Below are 15,175 nucleotides of genomic sequence, written 5' to 3'. Positions count from 1 at the left end.
GCTTGGCCCCTTAGTGCCAGTGAAGGTAACTCTTAAGGCGTCAGCATACTAAGAAATTTTGTTCAATTTCATGCTCCCAAATTTGTGGGAACCATTTGGGGATGGCCCCTACCTGTTCCAGTATGACTGCACAACAGTGCACAAAGCAAGGTCCAAAGCTGTAGACTGGAGCAATCCCAATTCTCCTTTCTTTAACACAGGACTAAAAAAAACAAGTGTCCTTCCTTATTTTTGTGTTTCAGCCCTGTGTGGGTCTTAGTTGTAGCTGGTGTAAGAACGTAACGCACTTCAATTTAAAAGTACTACAGCCATTGGACATTGTTACACAGATGTTAAATATGTTAACAAAAAATACACAGACTTTGATCAAATTTGCTCATTAATACGAATACATATTGTCCAAACAAATTCAACATATATCATACTGGATAAAAACAATGAATAATGCACATACAAATACAATAAATGCTAATCAATATTAGTCCATAGTAAATAAATTAAAAGTGCTCTTCCTAAGGCTGCAGAGCGCCGCTGCATGTTCCAGTGTGTGTTCCATGTGAAGCAGAAATTACCCTACGCGTTTCGTCACCAACATGCGATGTTTTCAGGAGTGTTTCACGTCTTTGATAAACAAATACAAGAGTTATACTATTGTAGTTTTGTAAGTGCATACATTGCTTTTATTCTGCCATGTTTTTAATAAACCGTAAACACTGAGCACCCTTACTTTATCTGTCGTGGTTTGGGCTGCACTGTAAATCCATTAGAGATCATTAGATGAATGTGGAGGTTTCTTGGCATTCCTTTAGAGAGTACATTGGGTTTCCGAAAGTTCGCATTGACTTTCTTGTGCAAACAAGGGGTCACATGCCCTCTGGTGAGTGTGATGGAAAGTCACGCAAGTGCACAAGATGATTTGCATGGATAAAGTGGACCTATAAGAAATTGTGACATCTATGAACTTTAGGAAGAGCACCAGAGCACTTTATTTTTTTTGGACTAATTTTCATTTTATTTATTTGTATGTGCATTATTCATTATACATTAGTGCTGTCTTAACACATTTCACAGCATAAAACCAATTTTTTGGGCAGAGACAGCTGCTGCTCTCACTTGTGAGCAGTAATTATTTGGTTTGAGCACAGATGTTACCTTTTTGATATATTGGATAAAAACAATGATGCAGGTCATCATACAAGCTGGAAAAAGACCAAAAAAGAAAAGAAAACAAGATGTTGTTAAGCGATAGAAGCGTATCTCAAAAAACAGATTGCAATAGATAACATGAGTTGTTATGAATAACAACAGGGGTTGCTATGGATAACAGCATGCATTAATACGGGTAACAGCACAGGTTGTTGGGGGTTATGCCATGGGTTGCTAGATCTACTGTGACAGGATGGCAGCTGCAGACTTAGCAATGTAAATAAACGTTGCAAGCCTGCTTCCGTGTTTGGGGCACAAGTGCGCCCCTTGCTTACCCGTGCTGCTGCTGGACACAGCAGGATTTTGCCAGCATGTCCTAACAGATGATTTATGGCTGAGACATGCTGATCGGCTGTGTCCAATCACAGCACAGAGCCTTGTGTTTTGCAAACACAGGGCTTTGTACATAGAGCAGCGATCTGGCTGTTTCTTTTACCTGCAAAGCAGGGAGAAAAAAATAGGCAAATCTCTTAGTAAAAGCAGCACATATTACATGTGTTAGGCACACAGTAAACCTTTGATAGCCGCTTGATGTTACCCTTTCCCATTCAGTGTCATTAGTACAGTGTACAGTATGGGCACTGATCACTGTATAAGTGTCACTATTGATGTCCGTGTCAGTCTGCTAGTGCCAGATTGCCCGCTACACTATCACAATCCCACTATGTTTTTCTGAACCCCGCCAATACCAGTATAGCGTCATAGCTTCATAAATTCCACTATATATACATCATAGTTTGTAGACCCTATAACTTTCACACAAACCAATTTAATATACACTTATTGACATTTTTCTTTACCAAAGACATATAGTAGAATATATTTTGGTCTTGATGACTATGTTTTGTGTTGGGTTTTTTTTTTTTTTTTTTTAATTGGATGTGATTTATTTTTTTTTTTTATTCGATATGATTTTTCAAAATGTTCAGTTCTTTTTTTGTTTATATAATAAAAAATACCCAGTGGTGATCAAATACCACCAAAAGAAAGCTCTACTTGTGTGAAATAAATATATAAATGTAATTTGGGTACAGTGTTGCATGACCGACCAATTGCCAGTTAAATTAGAGCAGCGGTAAATCACAAAAAAGGCCGGAGGTCTAGTGGTTAAAAATGTAATGTCAAAAATAATAAAACTTAATCTCAGAAACCGTTTCAGTAATAATATGGGTCACTATGAATAACGGTAAAGGTTGATATGAGTAGCAGCACGCGTTAATATGGATAACAGCACCGGCTAAAAAAAAGGAAAGAAAGAAACAAGATGTCAATAACTCATAGAACCTCATCTCAAAAACAAACAAGTGAAGGAAGGACATGGGTATGTTTGTCTCCTTATGCTTCTACATTCAACACTGCACTGTAAGTGTGTGTATGTGTTTTTTTTTTTTCTTTTTTCAACCTTCTTAACTTGGAGGAGCTCTGGAAATAACTTTCCAATCTCAGGGAACCCCTGGTGATAATTTCTAAATCTATATTTTATAGTACACTACTGTGCTGATCATTAGGAAGAATGTTCTTGCTTACATTTGAGTTCACTTGGAAGAGTTCTGCATTGCAGATAGGTAAAAATTGGTGTCAGTAGAAACTTATCTGAGAAGTAGAAGCTGCTCATTGTTAAAAGAACCCGTGGCAACCTTTAGAACAGTGTTTCTCAACTCCAGTCCTCATGGACCCCCAACAGGTCATGTTTTCAGGATTTCCCTCAGATGAAACAGCTGTGGTAATTACTAAGGCAGTGAAACTGATCAAATCACCTGTGCAAAATAATGGAAATCCTGAAAACATGACCTGTTGGGGGTCCATGAGGACTGGAGTTGAGAAACACTGCTTTAGAGGAACAGTAGGGTTCCACAGAAACCATGTCTGAGAGAGGCTGATCTATACTGTCATATATCTAAGCCTTCCCTACTCTATCAAAAACTAAAAAAAAAAAGTTTTGGCTGTACCTGTATTTTAACTATTTTTTTGTTCAAAAACAGGAGTGGGAAATGTCTGCTGTATTTATTTTCAGTTCACTAGTTTTTAAAGTAGCCTGAAACATGAAATATTTAATGCAGTGTGATTACAGTGACATATTTTATTTTCTCTTATATAGCCTCCTGCTCAGGGAGATGCTTCCTGAAAGTGGCTGAGCCTGCAGCCTCCGGAATATGCCGCAGTGTGACCACCTTTCCAACACCACGGACCGTGTGAGGGAATCATCCACCACCGGCCCTGGGAGGCATGGTGACGACCTTCAAGATTGCGGTACTTGGGGCCCAAGGAGTGGGAAAAAGTGCCATTGTGCGTCAGTTCATGTACAACGAGTTCAGCGAGACCTCTGTTCCAACCAAGACTCGACGTGTCTTCCTACCAGCTGTTGTCATGAATGGCCATGTCCACGAACTTCAGATCATGGACTTTCCTCCCATATCTTCCTACCCTGTCAACACCCTACAAGTGAGTCTGGAATATGTAGGCTGCAAATGCTGGAGACTAACTCAGAAAAGTTCAGGAGCTAATGTATCTATTTTCCATAACACAAAGAACTACAGAGAAACAAATTACATTGTGCAAAAAACAATGCTGTAAATCTGGCTTGCATCAAATCCTGAAATTTGTCTTGACTTGTATTTCTGCTTTTGCAGCCAAATTTGAGACAACCCCACTACATGATTGTGTTCCCATTCACACCGTATACTTAAAAATGATTTTAAAAAAAATCTCCTTACCTTTCTAGTGTTTTTGTTCAAAACAAGTGGGCAGACATAGTAAACCAATCAGCTTCCAGGTTTTTGTCAAAGCTTAGTTGAACAAGCTATAGTTAAAAGCTGATTGGCTACCTTGTACAGCTGCACCAGATTTTGCACTCTCCAGTTTTAGAAAATAAACCCCATTGTGTTCAAATCTAGTTTACAAGTGATAATGAGATCTGCCAACATAGTAGAGACAGAGATAGTTATGGTAAATATTAACTCCACAGCCCTCTCTGCATAGCAAAGGAAAATTTCAGTTTTGGAATTTTCAGAAAAGTGCAAGGAAAAAATAAGTAGTAATTTTTCTTTAAAGGAGAAGTATAGCCAAAGCTCTTTTGGCTATATTTCTCCTAAGGATCACAGAAGTGCAGTTCGTTCTGCACTCCTGTGACCCAGTTTCAGCCAACAGAAGGCTAAAGCTGGCCTTCAGCTGATGTCACAGAGCTAGTCCAGTCTCTGAAAAGATCCGGACCATATGGGCGTGATCCACTCAGAAGAGTATAGCAACCGACACCTGTGTTGGCCTCAGTGATTTGGCTGAGATCCTGAGCTAGCCACTCCCACCCCCTCCACAGCCTGGTGCTCCAGTAACAGCTGGAGGGGTAGAGCAGAGCGCTGGTGCCTGACAGGTAACCCTGTCAAAGGCAACAAGTTTTAGAGTCGGTGGGGGACAGATGTAGCATCCACCTAGGTGAGTATATAAATTTTTTATTTTTTTTTCCGTTTAATCCATACTTCTCTTTTTAGGTTATGCTATGTGAATGGGAGAATGTAGCAATATAATGTAGGTTTTATCCCAATTTGACTGCAAAATTAGAAATGTGCTTTAGTTTCGTGCTGACTATATTATTCTACATACCTTTTTGTTAATATTACTTGTCTGTGTTCCTGTGTTCTGCAGTCCTTCCTGATATACGTGCTTGTGACCTATAAATCAGGATACTTCTCAGAGGTTTCTTTGGGGAAACCTTTTTTAAGAGTGGCATAGGTAGGCAAATCCCATGTTGAGAGCAAAAGGCAGTGAGAATTCTGTTCACTATTTCAACTGCAAACCAAAAGGATCCCTTCCGATCTGTAACCACTTGAAGACTAGGACTTTTCTGGCACTTTGTTTACATGTAACAATAAAATATTTTTTGCTTGAAAATTTGTTAAAACCCCCAAACATTATAGAACCCCCAAATATTTTGTTTTAAAGCAGAGGCCCTAGAGAATAAATTGGTGTGTTTTTGCAATTTTTGTTGATGCATGGTATTTGCGCAGCAGTTTTTCAAACGCAATATTTTGGGGAAAAAATACACTACTTTTTTTTTTTTTCTATTTTAATGCAAAAAATGCAATGCGTAACCCAATTTTTGGTAAAATATAAAAGGTGATGTTACGCTGAGTAAATAGATACCAAACCTGTCGCGCTTTATAATTTTACACGCCTGTGCAATGACAAATGACATAAATTTCCGATTCATAGGTGATGATTTAAAAGCCTTTACAGGTTACCACTTTAGATTTACAGAGGTCTGGTGCTAGAATTACTGCCCATTATCTGACATTTGTGGCGATATCGCACATGTGTTTACATGCGTGTGGGACCGATGGATGCCTCTGCCTTTGCGCATAAGCACAGGGGATTGAGGCACTTTTTCTTTTCTTTATTTTTATTTTTACACTGTTTCTTAAATTTTTTTTTTTATCGTATTTATTGCTGTCACAAAGAACATCCCTTGTGACAGCAATAGGCTTGTGACAGGTTCTATTTATGGGAGGGATCAATAAGACCCCAAATCTCTCCTCTGCCATTAAAAGCATTTAATCACACCTAGATCAGTGTGATTAAATGATTTTCTTTTTTAAAAATGGCGCAGTTTGTAGCCAAATAAACTGGAAGTGATGTAAGGTCATCGCTTCCCGATTACTAGATCATAGAGCCCAACAAAGCCAATCTGGTCTTTGTTGGGCTGTATGATGAGCTGGCGTAAGCGTTGGCTGGTTGATCGGGACTCCCAGTGGGACGGGAGATCCTGTTAAAGCTGCGGAAGGTGGGGGGGGGGGTCTGTCCCCTCTTCCTGCTGCTTTTAATAGCAATTGAGCGGCTAGCTGGTTACAAGAGAGATGACCGTTCACTCTAAAAAACAGTACTGGGAAGATGACTGGTCAGCAAGTAGGTAAAGTACTTGTAAACGCAATGGGGTTGATTTTCTGAAGGCAAACTTGCAAGTGAAGTTGCTCTAGATCTGAGATGAAGCTGTGAAATGAGGGGAAGCTCTGTTGATTTTCCTTCCAATCATGTACAAGCAAAAATGCGTTTGTTTTTTTTTGTTGTTGTTTTTTTTTCCATTTTCCTTGCATGTGATTGGGTATTTTTTGAAAATGAAGCTTTGCCTCATTTACTAAGCTCAGGAGCAACTGCACTAGCAGAGCACATTATATTTGCCTTTAGTAAAGCAACCCTATTCTGTTAAAGGTATTACAAAAAAAAATTTTATTGGTCAAAACACATTTTCCTAAAAAACTTTTTTTTTTTGTTTTTTTACTTTGTCTTGCATCACACACGGTGGAGAAGTAACTTCCTCATTTATGGGGTTATGTGCTTCACAACCAGTTGCAGTTTTGACAGCGGCTTCCAAATGGAGCTTCATTGTCATAATTGCAGTTGGTTACGGAACACAGTGACGGGAAGTTACTTCCCTGCTGTATGTGATGTAAGCTTATCTGCTGCCTGCTGTTTCACATACTCCTGCCCACCCACAAGCTGTTTAATGTAAACTGCTCACCAGCCAGCCTGCTGTGACATAACCCTGACCGTTGTCTGCCTACTGCCCATCCACTAACCGCCCATTGTGTGTGTGATGTAATTTACAGATATGGAACTTCCCCACTGCGTATTTCTAAAGAATACTACTCTCTTACTAAAATGAGCTAGTAGGGGGCATGGGCAGACAATTAACAACAAGAGATACAGTCATCCTGTGTGTGGCCATGGCATCATGTAACTACCAGCAGCGACTACCGGTATATGGACGCAAACTAACTATAGCAGCATAGATTTAAATAAGAACCCTTCTTCAGCCCAGCTTCCTAAGGTATTGCCAGCATATTTCTTTTAAGCCTAGGTTCCTTCAGGCCCTCACTCAAGCACATGCTGAGGTCTAACATCAACAGCTCTTCAATAACATAGGCTGCCTCCCATGGGGAGAGGCCCAAGGAGAGAGAGAGAGAGACCTCACCAGACCCTCCCAAACATTCATCTTCTCCCCAGCCTCACTTTCTAAGCCTCCCTCCCAGGGATTGGCTAACATCCAATAAATATTCATAGCCCAGGGGTTGATCCTTCCGCAATATTTCTGGAACATTCTTTTAGAGGCAGGTAGGAGCAATCAACTCTCAGGTTTAGGGATAGACTTGACCAGACATGGAAAATTGCAGCTGAGCTGGGTACAGCAGGGCCAAAAAACTACATTTAGCCAGCCTAGGGCAGGGACACTACAAATGTTTGGTAAGGCTGTCTTTGATTTAACATACAACATCATCTTCATCATATGCGCTTCAACTTTTAAACTTGTCATATCAGCAAAGGTGCTTTGGCCTGGTCATGAACTGGAAGTCTTGAATGTGTGCACCAGACCATTTTGGCCAGGAGAGCTGTTTTCTGTATAAATTATGAAAAAGGGGTTATAAAACAGGTAACCGATACATGGAATTTGTTATTTTCAAAATGTCCAGACTCTCCAAAACTGATATTTCATTTACAGGTAAACACTAATGCACTGAAACCAGCAAATGTCCAGTCGTGTGATTTGCCCAGGTGTAGTCTCTGACCTCTTCCTCCTTTTTTTTTTTTTTTTTTTTGTATTAGCCTGGCCGTACACTGATTGAAATTTGTCCTGTCCCTGCTAAACTGGCTGAATTTCAGTCAGGGGGCGGGATCCCCCATTCCACTGATAAATCAAAATTGGTTGAAGGGACATTTTGGAAAATTTAGTTTCTATCAATCAGTGGCTGCAGCCCATGAGCCACAGTCAATGATCAGTGTATTTTGACAATGTTAGATACCAGGTGTTAGAATACAAGGTCCTGGCAGGGGGGATACCTCCATCTTGTTTGTGTGGATGGAGGAATCTATTTAGCTAGCATATTTTTTTAAAAGCCCTATCACATTATGTCAGACATTCTCAAATAACCTACAGCAAGTGGATAGTCCTTATTAAGTCATATGCCAATATCTTGCCACTTGAGCATCTAAGAGATGAGATGTTTCCTTGGACATATCTACCAAAAAACTGAAGCATTAGTGCCCAACCATGTGGGCACCATCCTTTTAAATATGTGGTTGCTACAACAGTGGCTATGTTTGATACCTTTTGATATTCTGATAGTTCTCTATGAAAACATTCTGAAATTTAGCTTTCAAAGTGTTCTAGACCATATGATGCATGAAAGTCTATTTTAGCTCTTTACATAAAACACACTAAATATTGTTACTCATATTATTGATACATTTGATCATAAAATACATGTCAAATATGTCATCTATTTATGTTGTCTTGCATTTCATACATCTTGTGTAAAAAGTGAGGAATAGGTTCATTTAAAATATAAAATTAAACACTTCTAGCCCTTGATATTTTACTTCCAGCTATCTGTTTTAGTGTTGTCACAGTGTGGTGTATTCTCAGTAGTATAGTATTGTGATTGCATCTAAACAGTCCTTGTTTTTGCTATAAAACCAATTCAAATCATTTCCCAGCAAGAAAGATTTATTCGTTTCTAATATATTTTCTAGCTGGTTGAATGAGGCATCCCTCTAGTCTGTCATTTCTGTTACTCTATACAATTACATATTCTAGCTTCTATGTCATTTGCCAAACCGCCTGTTTCATCAATGGTTTGATTACCTCTTCCTTTGTACCTTTACTCAGACAGCATTCTAGTACTTCAAGGCTTCATACTTAATGTTTATCATACATATTAATGAAGATATTCTGGGAAAAACATTGCATATGTGTAAACATTTCAAAAGATTGTAGTTTGAGGACATTTGTTCAAGTTGTCTGTGAGCTGAAACAGCAGTGCAGTTTCTTCAGTTATGCAACATTTATAGTGTGTCATCTTGAGTATATCTAGACATGTGTACTATTAAGATGCTTAGCCTCCTTCTGTTTAAAGTGTGTGTGTGTGTATATGTATGTATAGGTGTATTTGTAGTGTGTGTGTGTATATATATATATATATATACAGTCATGGCCGAAATTGTTGGCACCCTTGATATTTTTCCTGAAAATCAAGTATTTCACACAAAAAAGGTATTGCATTAACACATGTTTTGCTATACACATGTTTATTCCCTTTGTATGTATTGGAACAAATATAAAACAGAGGCAGAAAAGCAAATATGACATAATGTCACACAAAACCCCAAAAATGGGCTGGACAAAAGTATTGGCACCCTTAACTTAATATTTGGTTGCACACCCTTTGGAAAACATAACTGAAATCAGTCGCTTCCTATAACCATCAATAAGCTTCTGACACCTCTCACCCGGAATTTTGGACCACTCTTCCTTTGCAAACAGCTCCAGGTCTCTCTTATTGGAAGGACACCTTTTCCCAACAGCAATTTTAAGATCTCTCCACAGGTGTTCAATGGGATTTAGATCTGGGCTCATTGCTGGCCACTTCAGAACTCTCCAGCGCTTCTTTGCCATCCATTTCTGAGTGCTTTTTGACGTATGTTTGGGGTCATTGTCCTGCTGGAAGACCCAGGATCTTGGACGCAAACCCAGCTTTCTGACACTGGGCCCTACAGTGCGACCCAAAATCCTTTGGTAATCCTCAGATTTCATGATGCCTTGCACACAGTCAAGGCACCCAGTGCCAGAGGCAGCAAAACAACCCCAAAACATCATTGAACCTCCACCATATTTTACCGTAGGTACTGTGTTTTGTTCTTTGTAGGCCTCATTCCGTTTTCGGTAAACAGTAGAATGATGTGCTTTACCGAAAAGCTCTATCTTGGTCTCATCTGTCCACAAGACGTTTTCCCAGAAGGCTTTTGGCTTACTCAAGTACATTTTGGCAAACTGTAGTCTTGCTTTTTTATGTCTCTGTGTCAGCAGTGGGGTCCTCCTGGGTCTCCTGCCATAGCGTTTCATTTCATTTAAATGTCGACGGATAGTTCGCGCTGACACTGATGCTCCCTGAGCCTGCAGGACAGCTTGAATGTCTTTGGAACATGTTTGGGGCTGCTTATCCACCATCCGGACTATTCTGCGTTGCAATCTTTCATCAATTTTCCTCATCCGTCCACGACCAGGGAGATTAGCTACAGTGCCATGGGTTGCAAACTTCTTGATAATGTTGCGCACTGTGGACAAAGGCAAATCTAGTTCTCTGGAGATGGACTTGTAACCTTGAGATTGTTGATATTTTGCCACAATTTTGGTTCTCAGGTCCTCAGACAGTTCTCGTCTCCTCTTTCTGTTGTCCATGCTTAGTGTGGCACAGACAGACACACAATGCAAAGGTTAAGTGAACGTCTCTCCTTTTTATCTGCTTTCAGGTGTGATTTCTATATTGCCCACACCTGTTACTTGCCCCAGGTGAGTTTACAGGAGCATCACATGCTTGTAACATTCTTATTTATCCGCAGTTGTGAAAGGGTGCCAATACTTTTGTCCAGCCCATTTTTGGAGGTTTGTGTGACATTATGTCGAATTTGCTTTCTTTCCTCCCTTTTTTTGTTTTGTCCCAATACACACAAAGGGAATAAACATGTGTATAGCAAAACATGTGTTAATGCAATACGTTTCGTGAGAAATACATGATTTCCTGGAGAAATATCAAGGGTGCCAACAATTTCGGCCATGACTGTATATATATATATATATATATATATATATATATATGTGTATGTATGTAGAAAAAAAGACATCTAACAGATTCCTTCATCCATATTTAACAGCACTGATGGATAGATCGCCTCTGCTGGCTATTGATTGTGTAATGTCAGCCAGCAGCTGTCAGAATACCCAAACAGCATCTTCATCTTATTGGGTGCAGGCACTGTTCAGCTGCATCCTTTCCCACCTGCCTCCTTTCCCAAAAGTCGATCATTCAGTTGACTTTTGCCAAGCTGGGTATTGCCTACAGGGGCAACTACAGCTTTAATTTTGACTGATTCAGTATGAGTCAGAAGAAATTCAAGCCATGTTTGGCAGCTTTTAGTAGCACAAAACAATTGGGATAACCTTAAGATAACATAAGATGTTAACACAGGACAGAATTGAATTTCTAACATGATCAACTATTTTTTGCATTGATCAAACAGATATAACAGAATCATGGTACATTTATGAGACCAAAAGGGAGCAAACACGAGAAGCTAAATGTTAGGATTTACATACAATTTAAATGCTTGCCTATTTCTTAATAGAAATAGGCAGGCCTATTATTACACCTACACTGTTCTTTCCATGTTCTTCCATACAATGTATTGACTGTATCAAAATTAACAATTTTCTGAAAAGGCAATATAGAGACTTTGAAAGCATGTTTGAACAATGCCTTCCAAAAGGAGAAGCCTGCCATGTAGAAGAAGGCATTGCCTAGCTTTTTTGTTTTTGGAGAAAGTTATTTGCATATGCTTCCAATGGAGGATTACCTTAAATCATAACTGCATTTTTAGTACTGTTGTTATTTAAATGCCTTACCCTTCCTAGTTGTATTTACCTTTCACCACTTCTCCAGTATCTTAAATGTGCAGGGGACTGGGAAAGTAGGGAATCTGTTTCTTCACACATGTATTCCTAAAAAGGGAGCAAATAAGCAAAGTTCATTATCAAGCTTTGCATACACGTTAAATACTTGCCTTTTTATATTAATACATCTTCACTGGTCCTTTCAGGGTTCTTCAACACAATATGACAGTATCAACATGCCTATATTAACAATTTTCCAGAAGGGCAATAGGGAGGCTTTGAAAACATATTTGAACAATGCTGTCCAAAAGGAGAGGCCTACTATGTAAAACATGACATTACCTACCTAGCTTTTTCTCCTTTTAGAGAAAGTTATTTGTACATGTTTACAAGGCAGAATTGCACTAAAGGATAAATGTACTTTTAATACAGTTCTTAATTTCCTTAGTTTTCCACGTTTCACTTACCTTTCATTACTTCTTCGGTATCTTCATTATGCAGCCTACTAGCACAGGATTGTCTCTTGCTTACATTTGTTCCCAAAACATGTAATCTTTGTTCCAATGGTGGACAGCCTTTGTATAGCCATCCATGGTCTTATTCATCCATGTTTGCATGTTAGAAGCAGAGCCTGGCCAAAATAATGTTTCCAAAGATAGTGTAGCTCCTAGCCGAATGCATAACAAGGATCTCAGAGGAGCAGGGACATACAAGTTAAGCACTAATGGGACATGCTGGAAAGGGACATTTAGTGGATAACTCTATAAAAGGTCTTACTCCTGGTACTATTGAAGTAATTAGGCATTTCACTTTATGACTAAAATCACTAGCCTTGTTCTGATTACATCCATTAGGCCAAAACAGTACTGTTGTTGGGTCCATCAAGGGCCGTGTCTTTGTTTTTAAGCCCAGTTTGTGAGATATTCACTTACAGGTCTTTCATGTTAGATAATGCATTATTTGTTATTCCTTTCTCTATTCGCAGAGGGTTATTTGAATAGGTTTCCTGGGCAGAATTGCCATAAAGTCTACTTTTTGGTATTATGCACTTCAATCTGTTTAAGGGCTCGTTCACACCATACGTGCATGAAAACTGATGGAAACTGGCATGCAGATTTCACTTGTAGAGACATCAGTTTACATCAATTTTCATGCACACTTTAATGAGTTTTATATACTTTGCAGATTCCTGCACAGAAAAAAATCTGCACATGATACTAGTGTTGTGAACAGAGCACATAGAGAACAATTGATTTTGTTGTGCCCTTGTCGAACGCGTACAGAAAAACGGATGTCTGCACCATGGTGTGAACGAGTACTAAATGTTTTTCTTTGAAAGATTCATCAACAGAGCTCAATTGCATGTCTCATATTCACTATTCCAGTAACATTATACAGTTGTGATAATATTAGCAGTGTGTTTAAAAACGTGAGTAAAGCTCAAAATACAGCTTTTATTTCTATACAATCAAATACACTGGGAACACTGCACAGTCTATTCTAAAACATGAAGAAAAATATTTCAAGTTTATTACTTTACAGAAAGTGAAGAAAAAGGCATATTAAGCTGTGTAAAAAAGCTGTGTAGCCCAGGACGATTGCAATACATTCCTCTGTATTTGTTAGTTTTACTTCAGAAACACCATTTTTTTATGTCGCCCCACAAGTTTTCTATTGGATTAAAGAATTGGGCTGGCCACTTCATAACATTAATCTTGTTGGTCTGGAACCAAGATGCTGCTCGCTTATTGGTGTGTTTGGGGTTGTTGTATTGTTGAAACACCCATTTCAAGGCCATTTCCTCTTCAGCATAAGGCAACATGACCTCTTTGAATATTTTGATGTATTCAAACTGATCCATGATCCCTGGTATGTGATAAATAGGTCCCACACCATAGTATGAGAAACATCCCTATGTGATGCTTGCACAACCATGCTTCACTGTCTTCACAGTGTACTGTGGCTTGAATTCAGTGTTTGGGGGTCGTCTGAGAACCTGTCTGCAGCCCCTACACTAAAAAAAGAACTTTCATCAGTCCTCAAAATTTTACGCCATTTCTCTTTACGCCCGTTAATCTGTTGTTTGGCAAATTATAACCTGTTCAGCACGTCAGTTTTTTTTCCAACAATGGCACTTTGCAGGGGCTTCTTATCAATAGCTTGGCTTCACATAGGCATCTTCTAATTGTTACAGTACGCTGTTCATTGGCTGAGTCTTTGCCGTTTTGGCCATTCTTTGATCCATTTGAATGGTAGTTTTCAGTTTTCTTCCACGTTGTTCTAGTTTTAAAGCATTTGAGATCATTTTAGCTGAGCAGCCTATCAGTTTCTGAACTTTATTTCTTTTCCCCTCTCCAATCAACTTCTTTTAATCAAAGTACTCTGTTCTTTTGCACAGTGTCTGGATCAACCCATTTTACTGCATGGTCATACCGGTGTGATTTACGAATTGAAATTACACCTGAAATCGTATCGAGTGTCCGTGTCTTAACATTTGCGATTTTGCTGCAGCACGATTTCTAAAGCAGTTCTTGCATTACTTTTTCTGCAGTTTACTGCAATTTCACATAGAATATAATGGAAATTGCACTGCAAATTGCAAGAAATCATTGAAAATCTTTACAAATAGTCTTTTTCGAAATCACACCTGAAATCTCACACAAATCACGCAATTTTAAATTGCAGCGGTGTGACTGGTGACCTACTCATATTTTCAGAGAGAAATGCACAACATTTGCTGCCTTTGTCGTTAAATAAGGACCACCTGTTTGACGCTTTTTTTCACAGACTGAATGACCTCACTAATTGAACGCCACACTGTGCTATTATTTTGATCTCCCCCCTTTAATTAAGGATTCAGTTATACAGAATCAGCAGCATGCATGTCATTACTGTTGGTTTTCTATTACTCTACTATACCTACTAGTAAATTATTTGCCATGTAGAAATAAAATTTATACCAAAACCAGTGATTGATTTGGTTAGTAATGTTGGACTGCTATTATATTGAACACAACTGTACATTTTAGATGCAAGTATGGAATATTAATGCATCTTTTTAGCAGCAACATCAAGGTACTGGTCTCATATTGCGCCCTGATAAGAATTATTACAATATATTTAGGTGTACAGACAGCTGGACAGTTTGTATTTCTCTCAACTTCACCCTCGTATTTTAAGTGAGTGAATAGGGGAAGACCAAATGTCTTGCATTAGTGTGTGATAAAACTGTTGTAGAGAAGGGAAAAAAAGATATGAGGCTGTGGTGCAGGAACAGAGGGAAGAGATACGACTCCTACCTCCCCAACCCTGAGTCTCATAGGTCCATTTACCAAATTTGCTTTGTGTGTTGAGGGTACATGTGGGTTTGTCGTTGATCATGATCCAATTCTGTTTGAGTTGAGACATAGTCCATGGACGAGGTCGACTCATACGCTTTTGTGAAGTAATTGGCACGTAGATAGATCTTTCATTAATTGCCCCTGGAGTTGTCAGTTCTTTGACAAACTAAATGCTCAAATCACATACTTGCCATAT

The 15,175-nt window shown here is 39.0% G+C and overlaps 1 protein-coding gene across 4 annotated transcripts in view; it reads left to right on the top strand.

Moving 5' to 3' along the window:
• RASL10B (RAS like family 10 member B) overlaps window positions 1-15,175 on the top strand; it is a 122,292-nt gene that overhangs the window by 71,365 nt on the left and 35,752 nt on the right. For all 4 annotated transcript variants that reach the window (XM_089676603.1, XM_089676599.1, XM_089676601.1 and 1 more), the window contains one exon: window positions 3,305-3,648. In XM_089676603.1, coding sequence (XP_089532729.1) covers window positions 3,433-3,648 — 216 coding nt within the window. In that variant the 5' untranslated portion in view covers window positions 3,305-3,432. The remainder of the gene's footprint in view (window positions 1-3,304; window positions 3,649-15,175) is intronic.

The sequence above is a fragment of the Staurois parvus genome, unplaced genomic scaffold, assembly GCF_062004578.1.
Source record: "Staurois parvus isolate SC_StPar_1 unplaced genomic scaffold, SC_StPar_1.0 ptg000172l, whole genome shotgun sequence".
In the NCBI taxonomy this organism is placed as follows: Eukaryota; Metazoa; Chordata; class Amphibia; order Anura; family Ranidae; genus Staurois; species Staurois parvus.
This window is presented reverse-complemented; position numbering and strand designations above follow the sequence as displayed.